The 25,365-nt window shown below is 35.2% G+C and overlaps 6 protein-coding genes across 6 annotated transcripts; 2 read left to right on the forward strand and 4 right to left on the reverse strand.

The window, feature by feature from the left end:
- Nucleotides 1–394: 394 nt before the first annotated feature.
- Phax (phosphorylated adaptor for RNA export) lies at nt 395–3,077 on the reverse strand. The gene is made up of 5 exons (XM_014243799.3): nt 2,793–3,077; nt 1,883–2,699; nt 1,728–1,819; nt 1,381–1,651; nt 395–1,320 (listed from the first exon to the last, which is right to left on the reverse strand). Exons 1-5 carry the CDS (start codon nt 2,841–2,843, stop codon nt 1,100–1,102), a joined length of 1,452 nt encoding a protein of 483 aa, XP_014099274.1. The 5' UTR covers nt 2,844–3,077; the 3' UTR covers nt 395–1,099.
- A 1,050-nt stretch (nt 3,078–4,127) lies between these two features.
- On the reverse strand, nt 4,128–8,959 carry LOC106624285 (phosphopentomutase). The gene is made up of 3 exons (XM_014243983.3): nt 7,772–8,959; nt 4,629–5,187; nt 4,128–4,569 (listed from the first exon to the last, which is right to left on the reverse strand). Exons 1-3 carry the CDS (start codon nt 8,759–8,761, stop codon nt 4,301–4,303), a joined length of 1,818 nt encoding a protein of 605 aa, XP_014099458.2. The 5' UTR covers nt 8,762–8,959; the 3' UTR covers nt 4,128–4,300.
- Nucleotides 8,960–9,231: 272 nt separating this feature from the next.
- Nucleotides 9,232–13,446, reverse strand: LOC106625151 (E3 ubiquitin-protein ligase ZNF598). The gene is made up of 8 exons (XM_014244968.3): nt 12,836–13,446; nt 12,608–12,753; nt 12,155–12,463; nt 11,835–12,089; nt 11,527–11,756; nt 10,347–11,461; nt 10,090–10,287; nt 9,232–10,018 (listed from the first exon to the last, which is right to left on the reverse strand). The coding sequence occupies exons 1-8, from the start codon at nt 13,055–13,057 to the stop codon at nt 9,785–9,787; spliced, it is 2,709 nt and encodes a 902-aa protein (XP_014100443.2). The 5' UTR covers nt 13,058–13,446; the 3' UTR covers nt 9,232–9,784.
- Nucleotides 13,447–14,689: 1,243 nt separating this feature from the next.
- Nucleotides 14,690–16,931, forward strand: Nurf-38 (Inorganic pyrophosphatase Nurf-38). Its single transcript, XM_014243878.3, has 6 exons — nt 14,690–15,014; nt 15,396–15,514; nt 15,646–16,041; nt 16,099–16,250; nt 16,311–16,420; nt 16,749–16,931. Exons 1-6 carry the CDS (start codon nt 14,729–14,731, stop codon nt 16,778–16,780), a joined length of 1,095 nt encoding a protein of 364 aa, XP_014099353.1. The 5' UTR covers nt 14,690–14,728; the 3' UTR covers nt 16,781–16,931.
- A 470-nt stretch (nt 16,932–17,401) lies between these two features.
- Nucleotides 17,402–20,397, forward strand: LOC106624066 (phosphopentomutase). Its single transcript, XM_014243743.3, has 4 exons — nt 17,402–17,557; nt 17,971–18,965; nt 19,022–19,580; nt 19,647–20,397. Exons 2-4 carry the CDS (start codon nt 17,979–17,981, stop codon nt 19,913–19,915), a joined length of 1,815 nt encoding a protein of 604 aa, XP_014099218.2. The 5' UTR covers nt 17,402–17,557; nt 17,971–17,978; the 3' UTR covers nt 19,916–20,397.
- Nucleotides 20,398–21,196: 799 nt separating this feature from the next.
- On the reverse strand, nt 21,197–25,241 carry Vang (Strabismus domain-containing protein Vang). The gene is made up of 3 exons (XM_014243994.3): nt 24,540–25,241; nt 23,970–24,487; nt 21,197–23,907 (listed from the first exon to the last, which is right to left on the reverse strand). The coding sequence occupies exons 1-3, from the start codon at nt 24,781–24,783 to the stop codon at nt 22,927–22,929; spliced, it is 1,743 nt and encodes a 580-aa protein (XP_014099469.2). The 5' UTR covers nt 24,784–25,241; the 3' UTR covers nt 21,197–22,926.
- Between the last annotated feature and the right edge of the window lie 124 nt (nt 25,242–25,365).

Below are 25,365 nucleotides of genomic sequence, written 5' to 3' on the forward strand. Positions count from 1 at the left end.
CACTGCTCTGCAGTTTAAGCAGAGAACTTAGAAGAACTATAAAAAAGTTATAAAAGCGAGAAATGTTATTTGTTTCTCGTGCATGTGAGGTGAACTCCTTGATAAAATCCTACAAATTGTTCGCTGTCGAACCTGCAGCTTCTCGTCCATTTACGTTCTCTGGTTTAAGCTCTACACTTTGCATAAAATGTATAGGTAAAAGAGATAACACGCTTATACACTTAAAGTCGATACAAGAATGAAAGTGGTTACCTCAAATGGTTTAACTACTTTTAACGATCACTATTGGATAATACCCGTTTATTGCATTTATACCAATCCTATGGAATTCGTCACTCTCCAAAATTTGGTGAATCGAAGACTACTAAAAATATTTAGAAAAATAAAACTAATATTCTATGTATGTATATACATATATTTACTTGTATTTACCGAAATGCGTTATATATATGCTTAAATATATTTTTAGTCTAATCTGAATAAATTACGACTGTCGTTTGTACGACAAGAAACGTTTTTCTATAACATTCGACTTTGCAAATTTCGTTTGTCCACAAATATACACATTTTAAATATGCACATACGTATATACTTTACATAATCGTTTGTGTATAAATCAACTTACTTGTTTGAATTGTTTTTTTCATTCTCTATTCAACCCTATTTATATAAAATTAACGATCAGCAATATATTACATATATGTATACTTGTAACTTTTTCACTAGTTTTCGTATTTACAAACGTTGCATTTCCATAATTGAAGCTATTCGCAAGCGAATCTTTTTTTAATATTTGTATGTACTTTTGTATATTAATTAGTTACCGGAATCTTAGTTTATTATTAATAAGTTCGTATTCTACCGATTTGCAAAAAAAAACCCTAATTTACAAACATAAAATGATGCAAAGTTTTTCAGCAATCTTCAATTTTCGATATAAATTTTTATGTATACTTAATGCATATTTAGTTCGTGTGTAGAAAAGTGTTATATGTATATATATTTGCGTTGCTTTTGTTATTGTAGCTATTTTTTTCTAATTTCATGCATTACTCTACATTTCTTCATGCGATACTTTAGCTCAAAGTACCTCCTTTGTTTAAAACAAATCCATTTCACCACAATTAACATCAAGAAAATCATCCTCATAACTGACTAAATCTTTTGATGGAGATGTTAAGGCCGCTAATGCCGATGCTGAAGTTGATGGCTTATCCTGAGAGGCATCATTGTCCGCATCCGATGATACATGATTGATGGCATGCGCTTTATAATCTGGACTTTGCTCATTGCCCACAGGTGAAGGGGGTGGATTCGAAACTGCAATATAAACAAATAACATATACATAACAGATTTCATAAAAGTATTTTAAAAATTACTATTTCCCGGCTGGGTTTCCAAATCTGAACCAAGCAAGAAGTGTTCTTTTCGGGTGCTAAGTGCCGGCAAGTCCTTCTCCTGTTCACTTAAACGTTTTTTCAATTCTTCGACCTTGCGATCACGCGATAAGGATTCCATTTCTTTACGCCATTTATTAGTTCGCTGTCGATCCTCAGAAAAAATAGACTTGTGTTCTTCTAATGTAAGACTTTTATGATTTTTCAGTAGATATAGAAATACACCGCCTGGTGTACGACGACGTTTGCCATTCTAGAAAAATAGATTATTTCGGAGTATTACGAGATATGTGTACATACATATAACTTTTAAATAAAAAATGTTTTACCATTATCATCATGCCACCATTGAATTCAATAAGTTGTGTTTCCTTATAAATTTCCACTGGCAACTTCGTGCCCAAAACATCGACAATGCGTACTGCAACAGCGAATGATAAGAATCAGTATTGTATCGAAGCTTGATAGAAAACAATATAATTACCCAATAATTCATCTTTTTCTTCATGCAACTTGTTTGACATTTCACGTGCGACATCGGCTGGATCACGTCCTTCCAAGGGCTCCAAGTCAAGTATAATTCGTGGTTCGTATAATGTATCCGAGTCGCTGGTGGGTGATGAGCCACGTCTTCCTCGCAGCGTACTTGTTCGATAGCCTAAACGACTTTTCACCGAACGTCGATGTGCAGCTGCTTCACTTGCACAGCGTCCACGTTTTGCCACCGGCATTAATTCATTATCAGAGAAATCATCAGTGGAATTGGAGAGTCGGCGTTTTAGACAATTATCTCCATTCAATCGTTGAAGCAGAGAAAAGTCATAATTTTCAACGTTTCGATCATTGATTGCACCATCTAGACGTGCAACTTCACAGCCACGCATTTCTTCGGTTAACGCTTCTTCTTGCAATGCAGCTGTCCATATATTGTACTTTTTAAATCTTGCACGCTTTTCTTGTGTCTCCATATCAGCTGGTGGTACACGTACCATAACTGTACGTCGTACACGTTTTCGACGTTTACGTTGTGCATGCGCATCTGTTGATCCTTCATGTGACGAGTTCGTTGATAATTTCTTTAGACATGCATCCGAAGATTCACTTGACGATGAATCACCACTACTACCATGTATATCCTCTAAGTCATCCTCTTCTAACGCGCGTTGCATATCGTGACATGTAGCCAATGGGCTACATTGTTCGGCTATTGCAGCCGCCCCATCGAGTGCAACCGTCGTGTTGATTGACAGTGTGCTTGGGCGTTGCAACGGTGTATAAACGTCATCAGAACTAGCAGATAGCTGCAAACAATTTAGGTCAAATTAAACATGATTGTAATTTCATAAATATCTTCACTTAAAAAAGACACATGCCATGTGCCTATATGTATATACCTCTCCATCCTCCAGGTCGACATCGTAGGTATTCGCATTTAATTCCATCATTATTGCAGCGAGATAAAGTGTTGCGTTGCACTTTTACTTACAATACCACTTTTAACGATTCACAAGAAGTAAAATATATTATACATATCTATTGGTATTTCACTTTAAACTACGGCGTGTTATAAATGGTTTTATAATTAAATCTTAATATCACTTTACAAAATGTTGATATTTTTTTTGTCTTGTCCTAACGCACGGTTTCCTTAAGAAAGTGTGTGCTACATAGGGTTGCATAGTGGATTGCAACAGAAACAGCTCAGCTGATATATAGCTGTCAAAATAAACGTAACGTACCACGCCGAAAATATCGAGACTCGAATTTTAAATACTATAATTCTATCAAATTAATTTAGTTGCAATCAGTTCTATTAATTTGAAAAAATTAAAAAAGCGATGTATATAAAGAAGGTTTTTACATAGATATTGCCATATCTTATACGTACAAAAAAATTAGCTGCAAGTGGTGAGCTTCATTAGATTTTAATTAACTGTTTGTAAAATAAAAATCCTTCGAGAATTTAGCCCATATGACTCTTTTCTTCATCTCCATAAACGAGGTTAGCTCCAGTATACAAGATATTCACAAATTAAATCCTTAAAGTTTGTCTCTCTTACTCTCTCACTTTATAAGTTGTATTTCTTACAATAGATTTTAAATATTTTTTTTATAATTTCACAAAAATTTCATTAATAGTTTTGGGGAGTGGTTTCAAAGCTACCAATAATAATTATTATATTTAATATATTTTATAAGGATTAAAAGTGTCCGCTCATTCGGAACACCTGAAACTAAAAGATCGGCCAAGGACAGTTATTTCGCATATTTAGGTGATATGATATGCAGGCACACATTATATGGCTTGATTTTCAAAACCTTCCTACCAATTTTTAAGGGTGTGAGAGATAATGAAGGACATTTCCGCAAGACTATCGTATCTTCTACTGTTTGCTTCATCTCAGTTGGAAAATTGCCGGACATTCCTAGTTTTCCGGCAGAATTAGCAAAAGGGAAAAGTTGTTGGCTATATAGAAAGCAATCGGCCGGTCATATATTATGCAAAATTTTCAATCGGGTCACCTAAATCCATTAGGATGCAGAAAAAGAATTCTTGCTTTTCCTTATAAGAGAAGCTTTGGGCGCAACCCCAGGCAGTAAGAGCCATACACAGTGAGTGCCTTTCTAAAAAATCCGCCAAATAGTTTAGCTTACCGTTACAACAATAACAACTCCTACTGGAACAAACACACATCCCTATTTTTTAATCAAGCTGTTTCAAACGAAAGTTTGGATTCCCTTTTTTCCAGAAAATTTAATTTTATTGGTAAAAATTATTTATTTCAACTGATTCCTACTAATCTTTTGCTAATCGTAATTTCGAGGAATTATTTAATATACTTTATATATACATATATAATATATATGCATAAAGGATCCATCAGGTCAATGAAAAAAAGGTTTAATCCGCCTTTGGCGTTAAATTGTTCACACTTGGCTGCAAGAATTCCTCAATAATAGCTGAAACCATTTCGTTCGTGGTATTAATGAGAGCTTCGAAGTCCGACTGACCGGGTTGGGCACACATCTCGGCATAATATTTAATTTTGGGTTCGGTGCCACTTGTGCGAAGTGTTATGACGAGTCCATTAAAGAATTTGAAAGTGATCATTTGGGTGCTTGCGCTTACAGGCAAAATTGCGTTTCCGTCAGATTGTTCGGTATCGACGCCTGTACAGTGCAGATATACATAAGTATAAAAGGAATTTTCACCTAAAATTTTAACCTACCATTTGTTAAATCGCGTATAAATTGAATTTTATATTTTCCATCGAGTATCGCAACGGGGTATGTTTTTGGTGATCCGGAAAAATTACGTAATCTTTCGAAGATCTTGTTAATCACCACTGGCTCATAGCAGAAGAAATATGAGGCATTGTTATAATGAAATCCGTACTCTTTGTAAATCTCCTCCAGCTTCTGGTCGAGCGAAATACCTTTGACCGCGTGCAAATAGTTGGCCATTGTAACAACTTGACATGCAGCATTAACACCATCCTTATCATAGACTGTTGTGCCGAACATAAAACCGATAGATTCTTCAAAAGAAAAGAGCACAGTTTTGCCACTCTTAATTAAACGATCAGCCTCGTTGGCCATCCATTTGAATCCCGTTAATGTTTCAGTAAAATGAAAGCCTTCTTTTTGCGCGTAAGCTTTAAGTATCTTGGAGCTAACGGTGCTTGCAATCATCCAGCAATTTTTAAAATCAGGAGACGGATTTTGGTCTTTATACAAGAACATAGCCCACCACCCAAGTAATGCGCCGATTTCATTGCCTTTATATATCTACATAGCATAGAAGTAAAAACAATATAAATAAAAAAAAAAAACAAGAAAAAACGTTAACTTCGCAAAAGCATTTCTTAAAGCAACTACATATACAATGTATATATGTATCGGGTTTTCCAATAGTTATAATATGATTTCTAAGTGTCATTTCGGCCATTTTTAATATGCTATGATCAGTAATTTTTTTTTTAGATGTATTCACTAATGTTTACAATTTCATCATGGAAAGATATACGGAAGAACAACGTTTACAAATTATTAAATTTTATTATCAAAATAATCGTTCCCCAATTGCAACATTTCGTGCGTTTTTGCTATCTCTGATGAGGCTCACTTTCATCTGAGTGATGCGGTAAATATACAAAACTGTCGATTCTGGTGCGAAGAAAATCCTCAAATTATTCAGGACTAACCATTATATTTATCTAAATTGACAGTTTAGTGTGGTTTTTGATCTAGTGGAATCATCGGTCCGTACTTCTTTCGTAATGAAACTGGGGACACCGTTACTTTCAATGGAGAGCGGTATAGATCGATGATAACCAACTTTTTGTGGCCGCAATCGGAAGAAGTTGATCTTGACAACATCTGGTACCAGCAAAACAGGACTACATGCCACATAGCACGTGCAACAACCGAATTATTGCGAGAAAAGTTTGGAGATTCGATAATTTCAAGAAATTGTGACATTGAATGGCCTCCAAGACATTGTGCGTTAAAACCATTAGACTACTTCTTGTGGGATTATTTGAAGTCATTGGTCTTAAGCACTAAACTAGACTCTATTCAAGCTATAGAAGTCAATATTGAACTTGCTTTTTATGACAAACGACTTGATTTAGTGGAAAAAAATTCGAAAATTGGGTTCATCGATTTCGTCCCGGCAAATAAAGTCGTGGAGACCATTTGAATGATGTTATATTCAGAACTTAATTGTATCGATTGTACTTCAGATCAAATAAAAAACATTTGAATTTCCTTAACAATTAGAGTGCTTTTTTTTTAAATCATATCACTCTTATTGGAAAACCTATAACAAATTCTGAAAGGTTAACCGGCCAACGGTCAATCAGTTTGAATGGTAGATATTGTATATCCTATAGTGGTCTGACCTATTAAATTTGATTCTAGCGTTGATCAGATATTAATCTTGAATGTCTATCTACAAAAAGCATAACGGAGATACATAAGTAGTTTTATTGAGGGCACCAAATCGTGTGAACACAACAATGGAACGTGATATCAAGATATAAGGTCTTAGATAGTATATCAAAATGCCACTTCTAGCGGTAATTGAGCCCGAAGGGGCAGCACTCTTCCCTACCTGCATACCTAATATACCCTGTTCAAGGTATAATACCTATGCTACCATAAGCCAAAGTTGAGCCGAATACTATTGATCACCCCAGTCAATGAATGTCTATCCGAGTTAGGGCGATATCACTCAAGATCTCACTATTTACCTCCCACGTTGAAGGAAATCGTGGAATGATAAAAAGCTTTGACTGTCAAAAATTTTAGAATTGGAAGAAATGGTTGCCCTGAAGCCAAGCCACAGCATAGAAAAATGTCTTAGTCTTACCAAAAAGAACAAACATTCACTACGCGACACTCACTTCTATCTTATAGGGTATTGCTTAGCAATTAAACCATAAATTAGTACCACATTTCTCTCTCTATGTACGATCGTCGAAGCCTGATTTGATCTCAACGATTTAGAAGGAACAAGTGGTAAATTGAGGAATGTCTCGGCGTGACGCATTAAAGTAAGCTGAAAAGGAAAGTAATTTTCGAATAAAATAAGTAGAATCCGAAACGCGTGAGCTTGAAATGGTTTAAATATTCAGAACTTCGAAGGAATTTCTTTACAATGTTTTTTATATAACTTATGGATGGGCCACTTGAATGTTGATGTTGGTAAAATATATATAAAGATGATGAACCCGAATATCGTACCGAGGAGATGTAAAAAGGTTTCAATAATTGACAATAAGGGAGTCGAATCCATAAATCCCCGAACGAAGACGATGAAGCAGTCATAGTAAAAGTACCGTCAAACAATAAACATACTTGTAGAATCAATTCCCACAACAACTGGATCTACGGAATAAGATCTATTCCAGGATCACAACGGAAACGCTATTATCGTAAATCTGATGACCTGATCTCTGTTTTTTGATCATGAGATCAGTAGTCCTATTGCAGTTTGATCGCAACCACTAACACTTATGAAGAGAGTTGATCGCAAGAAATCTACTAAATAACTTTCATTTTTTTTGGTTCGTCCAGCTTTCTCAAGTCTCCATCACCTCAACAGATTTTTAATCGGTTTAAAGCGCTTTGTCGATATGTTCCCTCTGAAGGGAAATATTAAACGAGTGAGGCCTCAGGTCTGAGGTCGAGAGAAACAGATCAACGCTCACCGAATTTCTGTCGTTTTTGAGATAATTTTTAATGGCACGTTATGAAGCACTTATGGTAGAGATTAATCGCTAAGCTAATTTTTAGCATTATTTATCAAGAGGAAGTCATATAACTATAAAATTATGTTGACTTTGTAAAAACAATGTTCCGTAAGTACCTTCCATTCTCTAGTCATGGGATTTCTTGTCACCAAAGCGAAACGATCAGCATCTGGATCATTTGCAATTACATATTCTACATTCTCTCTTTCTGCCAAATTGATTGCCATATCTAGTGCAATTCGGCCCTCCTCTGGATTTGGAAACGCAACTGTGGGAAACTCCGGATCGGGATCATTTTGTTCTTTCACAAAAATTACTGGCTTAATCCTTACAGCTTCGAATACCTTTTGCAAGAATGGATAACCAACACCATGCATTGCCGTATAGACAAAACGCAATTCACTTCGACTATTGATATCGATGAATTTCTGCGGCACCCCAGCCTGCACACGCTGCACATAGGCGGTTATAGCATCCTTTGGATTAGCCAGTAGGCAAGTGCATATATATAAGCCTTTTGTATCGAATGAATCTTCCCAAGGTTCTAAGTTTTCGAGTATTCGATTGTGTATGTGCTTATCGTGCGGTGGCACAATTTGTGCTGAATTCTCCCAATACACTTTATAGCCATTATCATCTTTCGGATTATGCGAAGCGGTGACCATAACGCCAGCCAGACATTTGAAATGTTTTATGGTGAACGGAATCATCGGTGTGAGCACCATCTGTCTAAATAGATAAACTCTGAAGCCGGCACGTACGAAAATATTGGAAGAGAGTTCAGCGAAACGTTTACTATTATGACGTCCATCAAAGCCGAAGACTATACCACGCGTTCGGCATTCGCTCTCACTGAACTGTGTGCGCATATATGTGGATAGGCCCTGTGCTGCCTGTACCACGACCAGCTCATTCATGCCATTAAAACCGGCACGCATACGTCCGCGCAAACCCGCTGTACCGAATTCCACACGCTGCAGTAGCACCTGCTTCAATTGATTCCAATTATTACTTTGAACGAGATTAAGAATTTCATTGCGCGTTTTTTCACATCTGTCCCACTTTAACCACTGATCTATTTTTGCTTGTAACTCCGGGGAGGACATGCTGCGTTCGTAGAAATGAGACTAGTTATTTTATTTTTACTAAATATTACGGAAAATTTTGCATTCAATTTCGTATTATTAAATTTTAATAATTTTTTTTTTTATTAATTTTGTATGAGTATTTTGAACCGTTCAAAGCAAATCGACAAATCTTTCTTTTTACACCAGTTTGACACCCATCACAACTATTGGCTTATAAGTACCGAGTGGCGAATTATAAACAAAAATAATTCGTGCACAATGTTATATTTGTGAAAATGTAAATAACTGAAAGTAATTGAGATCTCTATTGTGTTTGTAAATAAATAAATTTCTCAAAAGACAAATACAAACATATACATAAGTATGTATATCTCGAGTGCGAGCTCTGATTTTCTCGCCTCCATAACAAAGTATTCATATAAACAATAAACCAAATGTAAAAAAGTCAACCCAAGCTGCTATTTTCCTTATTCAGTATGCATTATTAATTTTTTTTATCATTTTATCTCAAATATATTTTATTTTCATTGTAATTATTTTACGTACATTACATAGTGCAAGTGTTCTACTCAAATTAAATTTGTACAGACATTAAATGGTTAAGTGACAATTGCTTTATATTACATATTTTATCTTTATAGTAACATTTTGCTATGCAATTTAAACTAATTTAATACTTAGTTAACCTCATTTGCAACTAATAATACAAATTACGTAATTCGTATTTTTCCTTTTTTTGCAAAAATTGACCTCCCTCGTAAAGGACCGCACACACTTTAAGTATCTTAAGGTTTAATGTTGCATGCATTACAGACATATATATAGCATATATATATGTATATGCAATATTACATTTGTCCTGATGTGCTTTATAACTATATGTATATTTTTATTGAAAATTATGTATCAAATTTAATCGAAATTCATAATGCACATTTTGGCGTACGTTTGATGATTGCATTTCTTGTAATTGTATATCGAAACAGTATAACACAAATGATTTTGTTAATTTTCACTACTGTTAACTTAGTAATTTTTCAACTATTTGCGTGTATTTGCAGCTAGTGGCGTGGACGTTTTTGTCATGCTATTGCCGCTAGTGCCATCACCAAGCAGCGGAAAGTTCTCTTTAAGTTCATGTTGTTTGCGATGGTTTTGCAAATCGCTAGACATCAGCACTTGCTTGCATATCGCGCACACGTCTAATTTTTGCGTTTTTTGGCGTTGTTCAGGTGAAAGTGTGTTCAAACGTTGCGTATGCACCAGATATAGTTCCTGAAATAAAGCGTAGCGTAATTTAGATTTTTTTTTACAAATGCTTAGAAAGTGTGTCGAGAATTACTCACTTGCTGTTTATTAATGTCGGGCAGTAGAGCTAATAGCTCCGGAAAGATGCTATCGAATCTATCATTAAGTGCTGCCTGACAATGCTCGTAGTAGGGCTGAGTTTTGTAGACGCCTTCCCTGAATTTCTGCGATATATGGCGGAATTCTTCCATAGCTTCGGGCGTTTTTAAGGCATCTTGAAAGTGGGAAACTAGTTTCTAGTAAAACACATATATAAATTTACTTCCTTCATTTGTACAATAATGTCGCTGTTTACCTGATTGCGAGTGGCTGCATCTGTTGGCTGAATGTAGGGATGCGTTCGCACAATGCTATATTTTTCACCAAACGAGCTTGTAAAGGTGAGGTTGTTAGGTGACTTGGCTATAGAGTTGACTGTAACGTTGGTTGACTGAAACCCTGGTGGTGGTTGTGTGTTTGTAGATGACTGTGCGAAACCAGGTGGTGGACGCACTTGCGGCATGTTGTCGTTGTCGTTGCCATTGTCCAGCGATGATGTAGGTGAGGTAGAGCTTTGATCACGCTTCATTGAATTATTATTAATATTGTTGTTTTTTTCTTTAGATTTTCCATTTACTTTCTGCTGTTGATTGCTATTATCACTATTCGATTTTTCCTTTTTATCTTTCGATTTCTTATCTTTTTTCGGTACACTTGTTTCTGCTGTGGTTGCACTTATTTTGTTATTTGTAGCTGCTGGTTGTGTTTGTTTTTTGTTCGTTGTATTTATTGATTGTTTGTTGTTGTTTTCTTTTGATAATAACGGCGCAGGTGCTACTTTAGATTTTCGATTCTCTAATTCACGTTGCCTTTTATCAGATTGCTTTTGTCCTTTCGCCCAATTATTCGCTTGTACTTGGTTGGGTTTCGATGAAGAGCCAAGACCCAACGAGGGAAAGTCTTGCGACGTTAATTTTGGTGCACTGACTTGTTCGGAGACTTTTCGATTTTTGGCCTCAAGCTCTTCCTTTTGTACGGTTTGAATCTTTTGAAAACTACTAGCGTTTGCTACCGATACGTAATCGTCAACGAGTGGCCGATGTTTCGCCGACACATTGGATAACGGTATATGTGCACCAGAAGGCAACATATCTTCATCGATGGGATTACGCGGGGCATGCTTTTTCGATTTAGCCGACGCTGGTAGAGCTGGGAAATCCAACGCATGGGATTTCTTTGACACAGCTCCGCTATTGTGGTTTACACTAGATGTTGGTCGATTAGAGACATGAAGTACCATGCCGGTGGCGCCATTAGATGCTGCATTACCACCAGAGCTACGACTGATAGCGCCTTTCGAAACTGCTGGTGCTTTACGTAAAACTGTAGATATAGGTGGTGCTGCTTGATGCGTACGTTGTTCATTAAGTTCTAAAATATTCAATCAACCATCAAAATGCTTACATCGTAATAGAATATAATTATGATAATAATACCTCCTCCACCGCCAGCGCCCAGTGCAGGAAAGTTTTCTTTTGTACGTGCTAAACCGGAAGCTCCACTTCGCAGTCGCGTAAAAGTTGCTGGTACCAGAGGCATGCTGGGACCGCCGCTAGATCCAGCCAATGACGGAAAATCTTCCTCATTACTTCTATCAATTGTTATGGAGCGTTGCTGTGCAGCCTGTGATGTAGAAGACTCCACCGGTGCATTGTAATCATCAGGACTATTTTTAAGAAAAGCAAAAAATTTCACTTTAAAATCAAGTATTATAGCTTACTAAGAATAAACATTAAATACTCACACACGCGAACGAACATTGGTGATACCACCGTCTGGCAGTCCAGGACGTGCTGGTCGTCCAAGTGTTATTTCCAATTGCACTGTGCGAGTTTTCTTTGCTTCTTGCTTATTCAAAGTGCTACCGTGAGCACTGGCGAAATGCGCCTTATAGTCGATTTCAGTGCGAAATGCTCCAATAAATTGTTCCGTTGCACACCGGCCTTCCTCACAAAGGAAATGACGCTCTCGAAAATGATTAGCTAGAGCATCATAATCCCTTTGACGTAACAAATATGAGTATTTTGTAAAATAATATTTTCCAAATCATTGCATGTTGAATACCTGTAAAAGTCATTGGACTCGTCATCACAAAAATGACAGAAGTAATGATCTCGACGCTTATGACGAAACAGTTCATCGCGGTCCAAATAGCGCTTCTTACAAAATTCACAAAGAGGATGTCCGCGATGTGAACGGTTATCACGATCACCTTTCGTGCGATGTAAACCTAGTTCGGCTTGTGTGTAGCAGCGCCGCTCGAAAGTGAATATTTTCAAATGTTCAGTGCATAGGTCACAGAAATGCAAGTCGTGTTCTTTGCGCACATGATATTCAAGATCTTTAAATCTCCGGAAGGGCGGCACATTACATCTTTATATTATATGATAAGAACAATATATTTAAATAACCTTGACATCACTAGATTAAATACATTTACATACTTATAGATATATAAAAATATGTGTTATAACAATACATACATATGTATGTGAATATATTTAAATTTAAACTTACTTCGGGCACGGATGGTCTAATAAATTAAAATACGCCTGTTGTATTTTCGCTGTATAAAATCCGATTTTATATTTTTTGTTATAATAACCTGAACGATTTTTGGTTTCAAGTTCACGATATGGCAGTTTGTCAAAGGAGAAAATCACCTGGTAAAAAAAATGTATAATAGAGCAAGTTAACTTTCAGTAGAAATCAAAAAAAAAACATTGATCACCAACTGAAACTCACTTTGGACAACACTTGCCGACAAATGGGACACTCATTCTGCTCGCAAAGTACACGCAAACGTGTGGAGCACTCATAACAAATTGGATGATCACATTCACCAATGGAGTAGATTTCCACTTCCTTACAACAAAGTACACAAGCATCATGTTCCGTCTCTTCACTTGATGGCTGTTTGCTTGCATTGTTTGCAGAATCATTAGCAGATTTTTCACCTGTACTCATTTTGGACAAATATAAAGCAACAGCTGCTTAAGTCGAGTGAAGGGCAGGTGTTATAGCACAAAAATATCTTATCGAGAGCTTGTTATCCGTTTGCAGTGAGCAGCCACCGTCAGTTACCAAATTCCAAATTACCAATAAATACAATACAGATAATTATAATAAACAATTGTCAACGAAAGACAAGTTTCTTTTTGTTAAAATACGTTGTACAAGTATCTAAATTGCTAGTTAAATTGGTGTAAAATACGCAGTGAACGAACAGCACGTTGATGAAATGGTACAACTTTGTACAATCCGATTTGACAGTGTGGATGACGTGGAAAATGAAAGTGATGCCAATTAAAATGTAAAAATGTTTTTGCAAATAACATTTGATTTAATTTATAGATGAATTAGTATAGTTAAATTAAAACTAAACTCTGTTATCATAGTGCCGCTAGTTGTGCAGAAATGCAGTTGTAACAACACAAACAACAAAAATTTCTTCTTGCAACGTAATTCTTTTCAAGTTAAGAAGCACAGAACAGCATGTAAATTGTAACCAAAAACATAAACACTTTTGTTAATTCCTGAGATAGACTTAATTTATGAGTTTATAGTAAAAAATCATACTGAAATAAATAGAATAATGTAACGAAAAAATAGTTTGGTCGTTTTTAAATAAAAACATATCTATTGACAACATAATTGTCATAATTGTATTGCAACCATGGAAAGAATTTCAAAATAAAAGGGAATGCTGAATAGCGTAGCAGCGATATGAACAAAAATCACAAAGTGCACTTTCACACAGGGATTCAAAAGAGTCTGAGTTTTTTCAAATTTTCTTTTGGTGTCGCTCTGGGCATTCACACGGTCAAAAAGAGTCCAGCAACTCGAGTCTAGTTTTTCCGCATTCCTTTTCACAAAATTTTCGTAAATATTTGTGCGGTTCGACTGCGCAACACTGCGCAACACTCGTGCTGCGTATTTCATTTGTATGTTGAGATGATAGTCACACATTTTGCTTGCAATGAATTACCATGAATATGGTAGAACAATATGCATAATACAAGTACCTACCCGCTAAATAGTTTCAAAGAAATACTAAAGACGGGAATTCCCTAATCCACAAGAATGTATTGAATTTCCGCTACTAATATTTTCAAGTCCAAATTTATAATAGGAATTTCCTAATCTTTAAGTATTAAAAACTCATAATTTCTTTACTCCGTATTAAAAATTCATGATTTCTTTACTCCATAATCTATATCTTAATTTTCTCCTTATTTACAATTTTTGAAAATATTTCTATTATTATATGTATACATATTTGCATATTACATACAAAAACATTAACAGAATTCAAATTTGTGAACGAATTCATTTGAAACCGAGCGCTCTTGTAACCGTTCAAAGAATTTGAAAGTGAAAAGGAATGCTGAAAAGGGTAGCAGCGAACTGTTATGAACAAAAAACACAAAGCGTGCCACCTGAGTACGAGCGGCACGATCCCTTCGACTTTCCTCGTCGTCCCCTCCCCCACACAAAACCGGTTTGGACGACAAAAAAGTCCGTGTGTGAACTGGTGATAGAGCGTGAAGCGCCGCCGTTATTTTTCGTTTTATGACGGCGAAAAAAATCTGATTAGATGAGGACGGCACCCCACTTTGTAAGGTCCAAAAATCTGCAATGGCAAATTGTTGTTCACTGGCATTCACACAATCGCAATTTTCGTTATTCGGTCGAAGTACACACGTGTTAAAGCGGTTGCAATTGACGTCGGCAAATCAAAAATTCGCTGCATTAAAAACTGGAAATTACTCACAGTCTTTTCAAAAGCGTTTAATTTCACATTCTATAGCATTTTCGCAAATTTCGAAAAAGATCCAAGAGAACAAAAACAGTTATAAAATGTCGGAATATACTATCATCGAGAAAGGAGCTCCTAACTCAACTAATTACAGCATCTATTTAAGTAAATAAATTGACAACATAAATATGTATTTTAACATAAATTGTTATAAACAGTTGACCTTTGCTTATTTAAACATAGTATTAAGTCGGATTGTTATATAATACATGTGTATATTGATAAGCCGGTAGTAGTTCTCAATAGCATTGTGAAATAATATTCATTGGGTGCATCTAATTTGTACCAACTTCGAAGTAAATACCTCCAAACCGAAATTTATATTTATAGTCTTGGTAACTATTAATACAGAAAAGACTTGGCTCATTTGCAAATAAGTTGTTAGCTGCGTGTCTGTTTTATCAACTGTTGGTCCAACTAATCTTTCCAATCTAAATTTAAAAGATAATATTAGATATGTTTTTTATTAATTTACTTTTTATTTAGAAAATTCGGCTGGAACTATCGTTTCGCCCTTGCACGACATTCCGCTGTATGCCAATGACACAAAAACTGTCCTTAACATGGTTGTGGAAATTCCCAGATGGACAAACGCAAAAATGGAGGTAAACAAAATTAATGATCTACAGTAATTGTAATTTGTAAGTGTGCATTACCCTGCTTTGACGGTTTAATTAAAGCATATGTTACGTGCAGCTTGTTTCGACAGCAATTAATTTATGTTTCGAAATTATAGATTAGCACAAAGACCCCACTGAATCCCATTAAACAGGATGTTAAGAAGGGTAAACTGCGCTTTGTAGCCAACTGTTTTCCACACAAAGGTTACATTTGGAATTATGGCGCATTCCCACAAACATGGGAAAATCCTGGACATATCGAACCATCCACTGGCTGTAAAGGTGATAACGACCCAATTGACGTTTTGGAAATTGGTTATCGTGTTGCAAAACGTGGTGAAGTAATACAAGTTAAGGTATTGGGTACAGTTGCGTTGATCGATGAAGGTGAAACCGATTGGAAGATTATTACAATTGATGTCAATGATCCATTGGCTGAAAAAATGAATGATATCGGAGACGTTGATAAATATTTTCCAGGACTATTGCGTGCCACTGTTGAGTGGTTCAAAGTAAGTTATGCTAGGTTTAGATGTTGCTACATATACTAATTTGCTTTATACTTGCAGATTTACAAAATTCCTGATGGCAAGCCCGAAAATAAGTTTGCTTTCAATGGAGATGCCAAATGCGCTGCTTTTGCCAACAATATCATTGAGGAAACAAACAAGTTTTGGCAAGGTTTAATTATAAAAGAATTGGACGGTGGCGAAATTTCAATGTAAGTACTTACTATCGATTTGTGAATGATTTATTGAATAAATAACTTTAAAATTTGCAGCTCTAATACATCAAACAGTGATACACCTGGATACATTAAACCTGAAGAAGCTGAACAAATCGTATCCACAACACCAGAAGGTGGTGAGCCCGAAGAATTATCGGATACAGGTAAGATTGTTTACATAAAAAACCACTTATAAGTTATGCACGCTTACCTGGTTGTAATGTTCCTTATTATTAAAAAAAAGTTTCGCTTTGTACTTATTACTTTATAATTATTAGTTTAAAAAGGATATAACTGTACAAATATTTTTACTAATTCTTTAAACTGTCTTGGTAGTTGTGTGATATAAATACCTACGTATGCATTGAAAAGGAATTTAGTGTTTATAAATGTTTGCAAATTTATTTATTTTGTACATTTTTAGTTTTTGTAATAAATAATAAAAAAAAAGGTTTTTTGGAATAAAATTGTTTTTTTTCTCTTTTCTTCCAGTTGATAGATGGCATTTTGTACACTTGAAGTAAGGTAAAAATTCTGTGATACAGTGACACACAGGCCTTACAAACAACGCTGATGTCGGGCTATATATTTTTCATTCAATAAAATAAAAGTGTAATTTCGAAACTATGCTACACACTTTACCAATAAACCTACACACATATATGCATATATAAATATGTTTTTCATAACTATATTATGCCTACTTGCAAAGGACGAAAAGAATTTGGGATTAAAGTCAAAATTTAGAAAAGCAAGACAAACAGAACTTTATATTCAATTATTAGTACATTTTTGTTTATTCCTTAATAATCAATACAATTTTATACTTCAAACACCTTGAAATATTTTAATTGTTACATTATTTTGTTGTATATATATACGTAAGTAGGTTTAAACATTGCTTTTTTTTCAATGATTGCACTACTTTTGAAATCAGTGGTATAAAAATTCGATATTTTTTTAGTTCGATTTCTTATCATTTATCGGTCGTTCAATTTTGCATTTGTTACAATGTTCAATCATTACATTTTTAAAATTGATATTTAGAAAACGAACACTAAACGTGAAATTTTTGTTACCTGAATTTTAGTTGGTAAAAGCATTGTTTTTGATAGCCTTAAAAGATCGATACAAAAATGTCTGAACTAATTTTTCGCCTGCTGATTTTGACATTTACTTAACTTTGACCATTGAATTAATTAATTGTTAATTCTGTACGATTAATCTTCCACTGTGTCCAACAAATCGACATTCTTCATATAATATTAAAAAGTGTTGTAAAGTTAAATACTTTAGCGTAGGTAAGAAATACATATAAGTTGTGAAAATGTGTGGTATTATGTACAACAATCTAAATTTTGGCTTAAGTGATTTCAAGAAATACAAAACACATACATATGTATGTTTGTATTATTTTGCTCTAAATGTAATGTTTTGTGATAACGTAGAACCGGTCATAAATGATATGAATCTAACTTAGTAACTTACTGTTTACAACGTCGAACTTACCTTGAACTGTCTTCTAAATGTGATATGTTTTTAGTCGTATGTGTATGTATTCACATCGTACTTAGCTTGAACTGTCTTCTAAACATAATAAATATGCTGCTAGATTATCGTAATTCGTGGCATAATTGGCATAACCATGACATTTTTGTAATTTCCTTTAAAATATTGGCATAGATACGATTACACAGATTTTCCCCTTTTCCAGAATTAAAAATGGCATCTCCACAATTACGTGAAGCGATCGATCAGTGGTTGAAGTGGGACCAATGCGAGAAAACTCTATCCGAAATAAAATCGCTGGAACAAGCAGAGGATTGGAAAAAATTAGACGAACTTTTGAATACCCGTCTGGCATTTGGCACCGCCGGTTTGCGGGGTAAAATGCGGGCTGGCTTCAATGGTATGAACGATTTAGTCATAGCACAAACTGCACAAGGCTTATGTACCTACATGACGGAGCAAATTAGCGATACTTTGCCGAAAGAACGTGGCATTGTTTTTGGCTATGACGGCCGACATAACAGTAAACGGTTTGCAGAGATCTCGGCAAATGTTTTTGTGCGTGCTGGGTTTAAGGTTTACCTCTATCGATGTTTAGTAGCCACTCCTTTAGTACCGTACACCATACGGCATTTCCATTGCCTAGGCGGTGTAATGGTAACTGCTTCACACAATCCAAAAGATGATAATGGCTATAAAGTGTACTGGAATAATGGAGCACAAATCATATCGCCGCATGATAAAAACATACAGAAAGCTATATTGGCGAATCTTAAGCCATGGGTAGACACTTGGAATACAGAGAATTTATATAACTCAGCAAATCTCATTGATCCGAAAGAGGCTATTAAGACTTACGTGGACAAAGTACGTGAAACATTGCCACCATCTTTTATTGAAACGAATAGTCGAAGCAACTTGCGTTTAGTTTACAGTGCAATGCATGGAGTGGGATATCCTTTTGTGAAAGATACATTCGAAGCAGTAAAATTGCAACCTGTTATAGCTGTGGAAGAACAAAAGGATGCAGATCCAGAGTTTCCAACTGTAGTATTTCCAAACCCAGAAGAGGGTAAAAGCGCATTGGAATTGTCAATAAAAAAAGCTGACAGTACCGGTTGCTCAATCATCCTTGCCAATGATCCAGACGCCGACCGATTGGCTTTAGCCACGAAAAATCCAAATACCGGCAAGTGGAAGGTAAATAAGTGTATTTTATAAGAAAGCAAATTGCATTTTTTAAATGCCATTTATAGGTTTACAGTGGCAATGAAATCGGCGCACTGCTCGGTTGGTGGGCTATACATCTCTACAAGCACACACATCCAGAAGGTGATCTCTCCAATTGCTATTTTCTTGCCAGCACTGTAAGCTCTAAAATACTAAGGGCTTTTGCCGAAAAAGAAGGTCTTCATTTTATTGAGACCCTCACGGGTTTCAAGTGGATGGGTAACGAGTCGGACAAGCTCATTAACGGTGGAAAAACGGTATTATTTGCCTTCGAAGAGGCTATTGGTTTCATGTTCTCGACTAATGTCTTAGACAAAGATGGCGTAAGCGCTGCTTGCCATTTAGCTTCAATGGCCTGTTATCTTGAGGCGAAAGAAAAAATGTCATTCGATGAGAAATTACAAACAATATACAAGGAATATGGATTTCATTACAATAATTCATCTTATTACTTTTGTTACGAACCACCAGTTATTAAGAAGATTTTCGAACGTCTACGTAATTTCGCTGGGGAATCGAAAACATACCCGTCTAGCATACTCGAGGGAAAATACAAAATTAAGTACATACGCGATTTGACCAATGGTAAGTTATGAGAATTGTTTAAATAGTATTTGAATATTTAACAAATAAATCGAAATTTCTTAATAGGCGTTGATACAGCACAATCTGATGGTAGGGCCATCTTACCCGTTAGCGCCAGCAACCAAATGATTACTTTTACATTCGAGAATGGCCTAGTCATTACACTGCGCACAAGTGGCACTGAACCAAAAATCAAATATTATGCCGAAATGTGTGCACAACCCGGACAAGAAGATTTCGATGGTTTAATTAATACCACTAATGAGATGGTGGCAGCTATAGTGCAAGAATTTTTGAAGCCAAATGAGAATAACCTAACAGCTAAGTCTGATTGAAGTCTACATTAATGCTAACAAATAATAGAAACAAGAAAGTATTGATTTTAACTTGTAATACTTGGTAAAGGAAAAATCTTAATTTTACTTAAGGCATTTCTAATTGGCACACAACTTATAGTTATTTGTCCCCTCTCAGGTTTTATTACGTCATTTTAAGCAATCATAAATAACATTCCGAATAACGCGATCACGAAGATTACTTTTGTTTACAAGTAAATAGCGATAATTTGAAAAATGTCTTTGTTACATTATTTAATATTATTTATTGCGCTCACATACGAATATAATTCGTGTTTCATGGTGTGGAACTAAGGTTTCGATTTTGTCTTAATTTGTTTTCTACACAAATTCCATTGATTTACCAAAGGTATACTATTTTTTTAATTGTATTTATCGTACTATTGCTGGACAAGAATAAAGTGCATCATTATAAATGTATAATCTCAGTTCTCACTTAATAAATGCAATTATTATTATTATTGTTGTTGTTTTGTTGTAACGATTATCTAAACTCGGTTTGGTAGAAAGACGGCAAGGTATTGATGTCGACTAATCGACGTCTAAAAACGGCAATCCCTGGAAAAGTGTTCTTCTACGAGATCGAAACAAGTGAAAGAAGAAGAAGCAGTAAACGACTATAGACCTGGCACATTTTAAATTCTGGCAGTAAAATCAGGTGCTAACTTAACAGTTTTTTGACAAAACTCGGCAAAATTTTAAAGATCGATCGCTGCTTATCAACACTCAGTATGTAAAATGATAAGATGTGTTGTTTATATTGCTCTTAAGTTTGCCACAATGTTTGTAACACAAAAAGTATATCTCTTGTTAGAATATTGAAGCAGATAATTTAGCACTTATGAAACAGCGCCCAACTGGGTTTGCCCAGATCTTATATGCAATGCAGGTTTTGAAAACAACTTCTTACGACATGACCCGTTATAGAAACCGTGAAGTAAACAAATCTAAAACTGGGCCAGACAGGCTAGCCTCTACAAACCGTATGTTTTTATATTCAGCTGAAAGAGTGAAAATTAGTTTTACTATGTTTGAATTGGTCGACTACTCCGAGAAAAAAGAAGCCTTTCAGTCTGTCGAGAGACGTATTTAGTAATTATTACATGCTTTCATTCATTTATATGTATATATAAAACAAATTATTCATTTCAAATGAGAAATAATTAATTTTTTACAAAATTTGTTACAATTTGGGGTTTCTAATCTACTTTTAAAAAATTGTCTCTGATTTTATACTTATAGATTTTCAAAATGCGCAAATTAAATTTTCATTTATTATTTGTTAAATAATTTTTATTGATATAAAAAAGAGCGATCCGCAGGCCATTGTAACGCAATATGAGTATTTACGCGAAATTAAATATAAATAAAAATAGGTCGGTTGCACAACGCAAACCGATAATACAGGCGCACAGTTTGTGAATATGGGAGGGAGCCTTAGCACATAGTGTTTTTAATCAGCCATATAATATTTAATAATTTTAAGCTTAACTAGATAATTACTAATAAATAAATATGTGTATATATTTGTGTTACGAGTATGTTTGCAACAATCCGCATTAAAAATAATAAGAGCTTCTTACAATGAAAAATAAGTAATTAGCTAGAAATAAGTAGGAAAATTCGCACTATAAATATTTGAAAGCTTACAAATATGTTCAAATCTATGTTGGTATGCAAGTACATACACGTTTATATAGTAAATGCATTATAAAATAATGCCTAAACAAGCATGCATACATATATAGCGTATGTTTATTTTGTTTGTTTCTTGAAGTATCCGTATAAAAAATGTATGATTTTTGTCCCTTACATTAGAATATTTTTTATGCTTAACTAGAAATTGTTTGTTGTTTTTAGTAATACAATTTATCATTAATTAGTAAATGCTTTCGAGTGTAAAATACTTAATTCTGTTATTTATGCGTAGTCAATGAATGTTTGTAGGCGTATAAAACTGGCAGTTGGGCAGTCTCCAACAATATATGATTTATTTGTCAGCATTTCCTGTTAGTAACTCTTAAATATACCGAGTTATGATTTTATTTTTAGTTTTAAGTTGTTAAAGGGAGATTGTTTTTTGTAGTTAAATTGCAGATTATTTTTCTTAGTCGATTATGTAGAGAACTTTGCGATGTGTTTACATTAAAGGAGACTTTTTATGTAATTATAATTTAACTACAATTGTTTCAGATTTTGGTAAGCATATCATAGTCGTCATAACATTTATCTATGTATGTGTAAAGAGTGAGAATTAAAAAAGTTACAACTACATTCTTATTTCATATACACTATATTATCTAAATATTATATTTTGCTTTTGAGTGCTTATCTATTAATTAATTAAAAATTATAGAATTAAAAACGCAAAGAAAATTAAAAATTTGTGTACGAAAAAAAAAACAATAAAGTAAAATCAAGATAAAGCTAAATGTGTAGGTCTCAAGACGTCTTAAGGCCTACTTTTTATGCACTACAGTTTATTTTGATAAAATATGTCGGCGGCATCTGCACACTTTTAGCTTTATAAATAAAGAAAAAAAATTAGAAATATTTTAAAACTCTCCATTTTCTTTCTGTTTCTATTTCTACATTTCTTAGAAAAGCTATTTAAAACCCCTATTACTTACACCCAAAGTGAGATTTTTAAAATTAATGAATTATTACTTTTTGGCTGTCACTATTAATACTTCGGAAATACGATAGGATTATACATAGAACAGCGTTGATATTACTTATTTGATATGTGTGCGTGTCAATGATTAGGATACACTGGGAATAGTGAGCATTTCGAAAATGTTTAGCTACCAACAATAACAAAAAAGTTATTGAGGATTTTTAATATATGTATGTATGTACGAGTAGACAGTATGAATGCGTACTAGACCGAATGAGATTAAGATTGGCACCTATACAAACATGTGTAAATATGAGGATTGCGTTACATTGCTGTGCGTCGGTGTCGGTGTCATATTTGCAGTCGTTTGCTGTCATACCGATGTTTCAGAGTTTAATTTCAGTACAAATTTATTGCTTTTTGGATCGACAACCTCTTCGGCAATATTAAAATGCGGCAGTTTGTGTATGGAGACCAAGAGTGAGACATCGTTTTGTATCAGTTGGAATGTACACTCGTTTGAGATTGGTCGTGATACAAGTTCATCACAAATTAACGACCACGATTGTACCCAACGGCGTTCTTTTTCACTTTGCAATACTGGCGATTCCGTTAGATATGGTTCGAGGAATGCTCGTGGCGATAGATCGTGCTTGAGACAATGCGCTAAGTGCTTTAATATACTTTCGAACGTGTGTCGTGGCTGTTGTCGTGTGACGCGTAAATATTTTTGTAGGGCGCGTGCCATAGATGGAAATACGGCTTGCGCCGCTTCTTGTGGGTCAAGTGGCACTGCTGGTGCGGGTTCATTGTGTATGCGTTTGATATGCGTAAAGGCCTCCTCTGCAGCTGTGATAAGCCGCGCACGCCGCTTTTTGACACGGCGTTCATATTCGTGTTCCTCATAGAAGCGTTCATTATGTGATGAATCACGTCGCCGCGCATTGGCCGCTAATACGGCACGACTTTGACTCTGCTGTTGTGCATTATTAACCCCATCCACCTCGTAGTATTTAAAACTAGTTGAGATTTTATTCCGTTGTGATTTCGAAATCGGTATGCGCTCTAGATACGGATTAAATATCGGAAAGTCCACGTAATATCGTTGAAGTACCCAAATAGCTGCACGCTGTATACTCAATTGACCTAGCATATAAGAGCGGGATGTACCATCTGGTGAACGTATAATCTTGACATAATACATTGGTTGTTGATGCCGTAGTTCGAGTAAAACTACAGCAATATAGTGTATGAAGAGCAGGGTATCTACCAAATTTGTTGCATAGGCAACTAACGATTTGTAATTAACTGCATCACCACCGGTTTCCACCACCACTTTGGCGCCATTAGTGACCTTACAAAATTAAAAAATAATTATAATTGGAAGAACAAATTCAAGTAACAGACGACATTTACCTGCACCATATAGAACAGCCAATAAGCAAATGTGCAAATGGTGACAAGTAATAGCACAATGGCACGATACAGATATATTCTTGGCATAGTGGCGGCTGAGCGACGCATAAAGAGCGCCCACAAGCCTATTGCCAGTAGTATGAGTCGTGCAGTTAGTGACACCAGCAAGCCTTTACATTCGCTACTGCATGCTAAGAGTTGTGTGCGCACCGTTTGTGTGAGTTCGGCGTGATCGAACGCAGATGGAAAGAAACCCATGCGTGGCATTACCACCATGGCTACTGGCGAGAAGAACGATACAAACCCAAGTAGGAGTGAAAAGGCAGATTCCAAACGTCGCCGACAAGCAAATCCAAAACTTGTGTCGTTCTCTCTATGCCATGCATTATTAATGTCTTCCATAGATATGCTTTGTTCTGATGTATTGCCAGTGACTGCTGTTGTATTCTCACCCCAGTTTTCGTCTTGTGGTAGTATTTGTACCTCGATTATTTCTTGACCATCGCGATTCTCTTCACCTTTAAAGAACATTAATAATTTGGATTTTTTATATTATTTCATGTTAGTTACCTGTCATATTTACGCTCGTTTGGAACGGTGCCATATCGCCACGTTGGTGCTTACCACTTGATTTTGTATGTCCACTACGATGCGAATGCCTTGTACGATCTCGATGATAACCGTTGTTTACAGTGCCACCTCCGCCGTTATTACCTAAACCACCACCACCAGTGTTAGAGCTGTTATTATTATTGTGATTGCGAGAACGTCTAGATCGTCCGCTGTGTTCTGACTTAACAGATTCGTTTTCCATTGCAAACACCGCCAACACAGCGGTCAACAACGCAAACACACACTCTTGTAGGCGAGTGCAATCCGCCTGATAACTTTTTGATCTGAGCTATTTTTGCAATTAAATTTTTTTTATACAAATAATAGGAGTCAAGAACTAGTAATAGTTAAGTTTTTTCGTTATGGTGTTGCATATAGCTTTATATTGTGTGAAATTTATTTGGGGGATGTTTAGGAAAATTCAGACTATTTTCTTTGCCTCGGTATTCGTTTTCTTGACGTTGCACTACATAGCTCATGAAAAATTCCAATTAGGAGCCGTATTTTATTTAACTAAATTCGTGTACCATATACCGCAAGTAATTACTTTATAATTTTACTTCTTAACTATTTTTTAACTTATTAACTGATTTTATTTTTAATTCTAAAAATTAAACAATTGGAATGGAGATGAAAAATGCCATTAAAACGAAAAGCAGAAAAAACACTCCTATTTTTCGCTCAACTGAGTTCTGTTTCCTACAAGAAGCGTTGCATTTTTTATTTTCCCTTTCCTTTCTTCTTTAAATGTGGCCAGAGTCATTTATTTATATAATAAAAGCAT

The sequence above is a fragment of the Bactrocera oleae genome, chromosome 4 (assembly GCF_042242935.1).
Source record: "Bactrocera oleae isolate idBacOlea1 chromosome 4, idBacOlea1, whole genome shotgun sequence".
Taxonomy (NCBI): domain Eukaryota; kingdom Metazoa; phylum Arthropoda; class Insecta; order Diptera; family Tephritidae; genus Bactrocera; species Bactrocera oleae.

Bases quoted from the DNA above. Each gene is read 5' to 3' on its own strand.
- Phax (XM_014243799.3), bottom strand. From the start codon at position 2,843: ATGATGGAATTAAATGCGAATACCTACGATGTCGACCTGGAGGATGGA. The intron at 1,820-1,882 runs GTAATTATATTG...TCGCTGTTGCAG, and splicing joins AGAAAAAGATGAATTATTGG to TACGCATTGTCGATGTTTTG. The intron at 1,652-1,727 runs GTAAAACATTTT...CTATTTTTCTAG, and splicing joins ATGGTGGCATGATGATAATG to AATGGCAAACGTCGTCGTAC.
- LOC106624285 (XM_014243983.3), bottom strand. From the start codon at position 8,761: ATGTCCTCCCCGGAGTTACAAGCAAAAATAGATCAGTGGTTAAAGTGG. The intron at 5,188-7,771 runs GTACTTACGGAA...TATGCTATGTAG, and splicing joins CCATGACTAGAGAATGGAAG to ATATATAAAGGCAATGAAAT. The intron at 4,570-4,628 runs GTAGGTTAAAAT...TGCACTGTACAG, and splicing joins TATACGCGATTTAACAAATG to GCGTCGATACCGAACAATCT.
- LOC106625151 (XM_014244968.3), bottom strand. From the start codon at position 13,057: ATGAGTACAGGTGAAAAATCTGCTAATGATTCTGCAAACAATGCAAGC. The intron at 12,090-12,154 runs GTATTCAACATG...GTTACGTCAAAG, and splicing joins GAGTCCAATGACTTTTACAG to GGATTATGATGCTCTAGCTA. The intron at 11,462-11,526 runs GTATTATTATCA...TGAATATTTTAG, and splicing joins GGGCGCTGGCGGTGGAGGAG to AACTTAATGAACAACGTACG.
- Nurf-38 (XM_014243878.3), top strand. From the start codon at position 14,729: ATGGCAAATTGTTGTTCACTGGCATTCACACAATCGCAATTTTCGTTA. The intron at 16,042-16,098 runs GTAAGTTATGCT...TTATACTTGCAG, and splicing joins CCACTGTTGAGTGGTTCAAA to ATTTACAAAATTCCTGATGG. The intron at 16,251-16,310 runs GTAAGTACTTAC...TAAAATTTGCAG, and splicing joins GACGGTGGCGAAATTTCAAT to CTCTAATACATCAAACAGTG.
- LOC106624066 (XM_014243743.3), top strand. From the start codon at position 17,979: ATGGCATCTCCACAATTACGTGAAGCGATCGATCAGTGGTTGAAGTGG. The intron at 18,966-19,021 runs GTAAATAAGTGT...TGCCATTTATAG, and splicing joins CAAATACCGGCAAGTGGAAG to GTTTACAGTGGCAATGAAAT. The intron at 19,581-19,646 runs GTAAGTTATGAG...ATTTCTTAATAG, and splicing joins CATACGCGATTTGACCAATG to GCGTTGATACAGCACAATCT.
- Vang (XM_014243994.3), bottom strand. From the start codon at position 24,783: ATGGAAAACGAATCTGTTAAGTCAGAACACAGCGGACGATCTAGACGT. The intron at 24,488-24,539 runs GTAACTAACATG...TGTTCTTTAAAG, and splicing joins AACGAGCGTAAATATGACAG to GTGAAGAGAATCGCGATGGT. The intron at 23,908-23,969 runs GTAAATGTCGTC...TAATTTTGTAAG, and splicing joins GGCTGTTCTATATGGTGCAG to GTCACTAATGGCGCCAAAGT.